General features: G+C 43.7%; 2 protein-coding genes across 2 annotated transcripts; one reads left to right on the top strand and one right to left on the bottom strand.

Moving 5' to 3' along the window:
- Positions 1-318: 318 nt before the first annotated feature.
- On the top strand, positions 319-4,139 carry LOC120048857 (serine/threonine-protein kinase Sgk1-like; the record flags this gene model as incomplete). The annotated part of the gene is made up of 9 exons (XM_038995152.1): positions 319-384; positions 726-757; positions 862-919; positions 1,016-1,099; positions 2,659-2,903; positions 3,076-3,295; positions 3,414-3,569; positions 3,669-3,758; positions 3,930-4,139. Coding segments are annotated over 9 exons (1,110 nt in total), but the record flags the coding sequence as incomplete, so codon positions are not given.
- Positions 4,140-5,695: 1,556 nt separating this feature from the next.
- On the bottom strand, positions 5,696-7,162 carry LOC120048854 (transmembrane protein 244-like). The gene is made up of 4 exons (XM_038995142.1): positions 6,911-7,162; positions 6,699-6,824; positions 6,281-6,325; positions 5,696-6,143 (listed from the first exon to the last, which is right to left on the bottom strand). The coding sequence occupies exons 2-4, from the start codon at positions 6,808-6,810 to the stop codon at positions 6,049-6,051; spliced, it is 252 nt and encodes an 83-aa protein (XP_038851070.1). The 5' UTR covers positions 6,811-6,824; positions 6,911-7,162; the 3' UTR covers positions 5,696-6,048.
- Positions 7,163-7,342: the final 180 nt, after the last annotated feature.

Raw genomic sequence — 7,342 nt, 5'->3', positions numbered from 1 at the left:
TGCTCGATTTTATATACCTGTCAGTTACGGGTGTGGCTTAAATAGCCAAATCCACTAATTTGAAGGGGTGTCCACACACTTTTGTATATATAGTGTATAACACATCGTTAATGTCATTGAATAGCAGGTATGATGCCCTTGATGTCTTACATCATGTTATTAGAGATTTTTTTACCTTCATTTCCGTTCAATGTTTTTCATTAGATTTTCAGCTCCTTTATAGTGAGTTTAGTTATATCGACACTTTGAGAGCCTACTGATATTGATACTGACATAGTCTTATGTAAGAACCCTTTCCTGTGTTTCAGCTCTGCTTGAAGGGAAGAAAGGGGGCTTCAGCAACTTCCTGCACAAACTGGTGTCCGACCACCAAATCTTTCAGCAGTAAGTCGCAACTTACTTCATATTGTGTTAATGATTGTACTCCATATTGATGATCTAAAATAACGTATTATGTTATAATTAACACAGAGACACACACAGGCCTAACACTGTCCATGTTGTCTCTGTGAAGCCTGGACGCCCAGACCATCCTGCTGCAGGAGAGCCTGAGAGAGGAGAGGGAGAGAGAGGAGAGAGAAGAGAGGGAGGAGAGGGAAAGAGAGGAGAGAGAGGGGGAACATCGATGAGTATTATAGACATACAGCCAGGACACCTATGACCCATTTATATAATCTCTGTCTGACCCAAATCTAACCCCCTCCCATCCTTTTTCTCTCTATCAGCGTCTGCCAAGTTTGCTGGAGGAGGAGACTCGGTGAGTACCCAAAGTTATGGCCAGGTGTTTTTCCTTGAGTTGCCCATAGCCAATGGAAATCATCAGACCTCACACTCATGCTGCTCTGTTGTCATGTTTACCAGGGTGAAGCCTTCTGATTTCCAATACCTGAAGGTCATCGGCAAAGGAAGCTTTGGGAAGGTGGGAGCAAGTGTGTGTGTCCCTTTACGTGTGTGTGTGTTTATGAGTAGGCCGGTGTGTGTTTGTTGTGTTGGTGATGTCTTTATCTTGTTGTAGGTGGTGTTAGCGAGACACAGACAGAGTGGAAGTATGTATGCTGTCAAGGTTCTACAGAAACAGGTCATACTGAGGAAGAAAGAGGTATCTATTATTCCATTCTATTTCTGTTCCATTCTATTTCCGTTCCATTCTATTTCCGTTCCATTCTATTTCCATTCCATTCTATTTCCGTTCTATTTCCATTCCATTCTATTTCCATTCTATTCTATTTCCATTCCATTCTATTTCCATTCCATTCTATTTCCGTTCTATTCTATTTCCATTCCATTCTATTTCCGTTCTATTTCCATTCCATTCTATTTCCATTCCATTCTATTCTATTTCCATTCCATTCTATTTCCATTCTATTCTATTTCCATTACATTCTATTTCCGTTCTATTCTATTTCCATTCCATTCTATTTCCATTCTATTCTATTTCCATTCCATTCTATTTCCATTCTATTCTATTTCCATTCCATTCTATTTCCATTCCATTCTATTTCCGTTCTATTTCCATTCCATTCTATTTCCATTCTATTCTATTCTATTTCCATTTCATTCTATTTCCATTCCATTCTATTTCCGTTCTATTCTATTTCCATTCCATTCTATTTCCATTCTATTTCCATTCCATTCTATTTCCATTCTATTTCCATTCCATTCTATTTCCGTTCTATTTCCATTCCATTCTATTTCCGTTCTATTTCCATTCCATTCTATTTCCATTCTATTCTATTTCCATTCCATTCTATTTCCATTCCATTCTATTTCCATTCTATTCTATTTCCATTCTATTTCCATTCCATTCTATTTCCGTTCTATTTCCATTCCATTCTATTTCCGTTCTATTTCCATTCCATTCTATTTCCGTTCTATTTCCATTCCATTCTATTTCCATTCTATTCTATTTCCATTCCATTCTATTTCCATTCCATTCTATTTCCGTTCCATTCTATTTCCGTTCTATTTCCATTCCATTCTATTTCCATTCTATTCTATTTCCATTCTATTTCCATTCCATTCTATTTCCGTTCTATTTCCATTCCATTCTATTTCCGTTCTATTTCCATTCCATTCTATTTCCGTTCTATTTCCATTCCATTCTATTTCCATTCTATTCTATTTCCATTCCATTCTATTTCCATTCCATTCTATTTCCGTTCTATTTCCATTCCATTCTATTTCCATTCTATTCTATTTCCATTCCATTCTATTTCCATTCCATTCTATTTCCGTTCTATTTCCATTCCATTCTATTTCCGTTCCATTCTATTTCCATTCTATTCTATTTCCATTCCATTCTATTTCCATTCTATTCTATTTCCATTCCATTCTATTTCCATTCCATTCTATTTCCGTTCTATTTCCATTCCATTCTATTTCCATTCCATTCTATTTCCATTCTATTCTATTTCCATTCTATTCTATTTCCGTTCTATTCTATTTCCATTCTATTCTATTTCCATTCTATTCTATTTCCGTTCCATTCTATTTCCATTCTATTCTATTTCCATTCTATTCTATTTCCGTTCTATTCTATTTCCATTCTATTCTATTTCCGTTCCATTCTATTTTCATCCCATTCTATTTCCGTTCCATTCCATTCAATTATATTCATTATCTATCCCTCTCTCTCTCGCTCTCTCTCTCTCCTTCCAGCAGAGACATGTGATGGTAGAGAGGAGTGTGTTGCTGAAGGGACTGCAGCATCCATTCCTGGTGGGGCTCCACTTCTCCTTCCAGACCTCTCACACTCTCTTCTTCGTACTGGACTACATCAATGGAGGAGAGTTGTTCTACCATCTCCAGAGGGAGGGAGCCTTCCCAGAGCCCAGAGCAACATTCTACTCTGCAGAGATGGCCTCAGCCCTGGGCTACCTCCACTCCCTCAACATAGCCTACAGGTGCACACACACACACACACACACACACACACACACACACACACACACACACACACACACACACACACACACACACACACACACACACACACACACACACACACACACACACACACACACGAGAGAGAGCGCATTTTCCTCACAGTGATTTAAACCTCGGTACCCCCCTTAGAGACCTGAAGCCAGAGAACATCCTATTGGACAGTGGAGGTCATGTGGTTCTGACGGACTTCGGGCTGTGTAAAGAGGGCGTGTCTGTGGGTGGGACTATGCAAACGTACTGTGGAACCCCTGAGTATCTGGCGCCAGAGGTGCTGTTAGGTCACGCCTACAGTGGAGCTGTGGACTGGTGGGGGCTGGGGAGTGTACTTTATGAGATACTTCATGGACTGGTGAGTGTGTTTCTCTTTCTCTTCTCTTTCAGCTACTTTTCAACGAGCATATTCCATCCACTGCACACTTATCTGGCTCCCTCTCTCCTCTTCTTTTCTCTCTCTCTCTCTTCCTCAGCCCCCATTCTACAGTCGCAGTAAGGCCGAGATGTTTGAGAACATCCTTCACGCCCCCCTGCAGCTCCATAGAAGTGTGTCCCAGTCTGCCCGGTCTCTGCTGCAGGGCCTGCTGGAGAGAGACTGTACCAAACGCCTTAGGGGGGAACAGGACCTTGTAAGCACCCCCCATTACCCCACCTGGCACATACATGCAAGACCACATACACACACGCACCCATACACACATTGACGTGCTGTCTCACTTTGTTTGTAGGCTGAGCTGCAGGGCCACACCTTCTTCCTGTCCATCAACTGGGATGACCAGCTAGCCAGGAAAGTCCCTCCCCCATTCATTCCCAACCTGGTGAGTGTGTGTGTGTGTGTGTGTGTGTGTGTGTGTGTGTGTGTGTGTGTGTGTGTGTGTGTGTGTGTGTGTGTGTGTGTGTGTGTGTGTTTTGTGGGGCTATGGGTCAGTTTGGATCTGTGACTACCTGAATGTGTGTCTGATCACTCGTTCCCTCCCTCTCTTTTTCAGTCTGGTCCGTGTGATGTGCGGTATTTTGACCCGGAGTTCACACTTCTTCCAGTCCCCACCTCCCTCGGTTTGAGTGACATGTTGGGAGACGTGGCCAATGGAGCCTTCCCAGGGTTCTCCTATATGCCTCCGGCTGAGGTTGGAGTTACGGAGCCCTGATATCATTCTGATATTATTTGTGTTTTGAATAAATTAAAATGCATTTTCCTATCATGTATCAGATTGTTTATATCTCACAGAGAACGGAGGCTCAGGCCGGGTTAGAACCAGTGGTTAAACTGAACCGGAGCTACCTGGAGTCGGCCTCCTGCACCTTGGGTCAAAGGGAGAACCAGGTGGAGCCTAGCTTCATCACATTACGGGTCAAAGAGAAAAGTAGGATAAAAAGTAGGATAAACCAACGTTAGGGTCAGGGTTGACTATAAGGTGTCGGTCTGGCCTAGTGGTAGCCCCTCAGACTATGGAACACATACATCCCTGGTGACGTGAGCACCAATCCCGTCTCAGCCCTTCCTCTCTGTCTCCCTCTGTATCTGTCTCCCCTCTACACTCCAACTATCAGTGGTACTATCACTGTCCATAAAACAATAGAATACAATAAACATATATTTAAAAAACAACATAAGATTAGGGTAAGGGTTGTGGTTAGGGTAAGGGTTGTGGTTAAGGTTAGGGTTGAGGTTAGGGTAAGGGTTGTGGTTAAGGTTAGGGTAAGGGTTGAGGTTAGGGTAAGGGTTGTGGTTAGGGTAAGGGTTGTGGTTAAGGTTAGGGTAAGGGTTGAGGTTAGGGTAAGGGTTATGGTTAAGGTAAGGGTTGAGGTTAAGGTTAGGGTTGTGGTTAAGGTTAGGGGGTTAGGGTAAGGGTTGTGGTTAGGGTAAGGTTGTGGTTAGGGGGTTAGGGTAAGGGTTGTGGTTAAGGGGTTATGGTAAGGGTTGTGGTTAGGGGGTTAGGTCAAGGGTTGTGGTTAGGGGGTTAGGGTAAGGGTTGTGGTTAGGGGGTTAGGGTGAGGGTTGTGGTTAGGGGGTTAGGGTAAGGGTTGTGGTTAGTGTTAGGGGGTTAGGGTAAGGGTTGTGGTTAGTGTTAGGGGGTTAGGGTAAGGGTTGTGGTTAGTGTTAGGGGGTTAGGGTAAGGGTTGTGGTTAGTGTTAGGGGGTTAGGGTAAGGGTTGTGGTTAGTGTTAGGGGGTTAGGGTAAGGGTTGTGGTTAGGGTTAGGGTAAGGGTTGTGGTTAGGGGGTTAGGGTAAGGGTTGTGGTTAAGGTTAGGGTAAGGGTTGTGGTTAGGGGGTTAGGGTAAGGGTTGTGGTTAGGGTTAGGGTAAGGTTAAGGTTAGGGTTAGGGTTGTGGTTAGGGGGTTAGGGTAAGGGTTGTGGTTAGGGTTAGGGTAAGGGTTGAGGTTAGGGTAAGGGTTGAGGTTAGGGTAAGGGTTATGGTTAAGGTAAGGGTTGAGGTTAGGGTAAGGGTTATGGTTAAGGTAAGGGTTGAGGTTAAGGTTAGGGTTGTGGTTAAGGTTAGGGTTGTGTTTAAGGTTAGGGGGTTAGGGTAAGGGTTGTGGTTAGGGGGTTAGGGTAAGGGTTGTGGTTAGGGTAAGGGTTGTGGTTAGGGTTAGGCTTAAACCAGGATGTGATAAGATCAAGTGTGTGTGTGTGTGTGTGTGTGTGTGTGTGTGTGTGTGTGTGTGTGTGTGTGTGTGTGTGTGTGTGTGTGTGTGTGTGTGTGTCTGTGTGTGTGTGTGTGTGTGTGTGTGTGTGTATAGAGTCAGCCCAGGTGTGCGAGGTTACAGCTGGTTTAATAGGTCTAAGATGATAAATTACATGATTAACATTGTCTGACATAAGATTAACATTCGTAGAGAACACATATATTACATACTACAGATATTACATACCACAGATATTACATACTACAGATATTACATACTACAGATATTACATATAAGAGCTGTTTCCTGGACTCAAAAGATTGCTCAGTGGAGAATCACTTGGCTCAATTGGTGTCTGGGAAGCCGGTCCAACAGAAACAAAGTGCAACAATCAAACAGGTAACCAAGTCAACAGGAACATTTGGTTTCCCTCCATTTCCACCGGACTCACTGCAAAGAACTCTAGTCAGTGTGTGTGTACTCAGTAGCTGTTGAAGGTGGGGTAACTCTGGTCACTCTGGCAGGTGAAGTAAGCTATCAGCTGACCGTTACAGATCATCAGAAACAACCCGCTGCCTTCAAACAAAACATACAACCACACACACACACAAAACCATTAATAAGGAAGAGACATAACCAATTACTCATCTATAACTCCTCAGAAGGTTTCACACAATAAAACAGAACATGTGTGGGTGAGGTACAGGTCTTACCAAGGGCCAGCCACCACTGCCATACCAAGGGAAACTCCAACATCACTGAAACACACACATTACACACATATATTACAAACACACATTACAAACACACATTAAAAACAGGTAATATACCACACAGAACCAAGGATGGGGAGTGTACATCGTATTGCTTTAGAGCTAGACCCATCCAATCCTTACACATGAGGAAGGGGAATTAAAGAAGACCATGAGATAGGGTCAATATATGTGCCTTGTTTTGGGTCCAGCTGCTTCTCAACTCTAACCCCACTTCCCGTCCTGATGTCATCAAAGCTGGCACTGAGCACTCTGCTCGGCCAGCAATGGATTATTCTGAGTTAAGCCAGTGTGTGTGTGTGAGAGAGTGAGTTCAGGCATGTGTATGCATTTCTGTGTGTATGTGTGTGTGTCTCACCCAGGCTGGTGAGCAGTACGTGCAGTAGTGTGACTGTGAGAGCGTAGTCCCAGACCCATCTCCTCACAACGGCTGCAAACAGCAGACCACTGCAGAAATAGGTCAACTCCATGGACAGCAGGTTCACTGGAACAACAATATTAGACCTTAACCATCTGTAGAGGACATGCGTGAGCACACACACACACATTACCATACACATCTTCGCTCACCCAGGTATTTGGAGTTGGACTCCAAATTGGTTGGTTCAGTCTTAAAGTCAAAGGGAATAAGTCCATCAAAGTGATCCAACCTGAATGCAAACAGAAGAACAGCAGATAAAACAAACAAACAGGATATTCAAAAGAAGGAGCTAGGAGGGAACCAGGGCGGTTGAAACTGACTGTCATTCCAATCAATGAAAACAGACCAATAGTTGCTGTGGATTCCACAAATCCCTCCCCTTCTCTTCTGTCACCTGGCACCAGGTTTATAGAAGCCGCCTGAGGACGGCTCACCGTTCCAGCAAGGTCACTTACCCAATAACCACACGTGCACGCAGAGAGAGGAAAAGAAAAGTGTCGCACCTGAACGCGCCGAAACACACACTCCCAATCATGTAGTAGAGAGAGTAGAATATGACGAGGCACAGCAGCAGGTGTACA

Source organism: Salvelinus namaycush, chromosome 5 (assembly GCF_016432855.1).
Source record: "Salvelinus namaycush isolate Seneca chromosome 5, SaNama_1.0, whole genome shotgun sequence".
Classification (NCBI taxonomy): Eukaryota; Metazoa; Chordata; class Actinopteri; order Salmoniformes; family Salmonidae; genus Salvelinus; species Salvelinus namaycush.
Note: the sequence above shows the minus strand (reverse complement) of the source record. Positions and strands in the feature narration are given on the sequence as shown.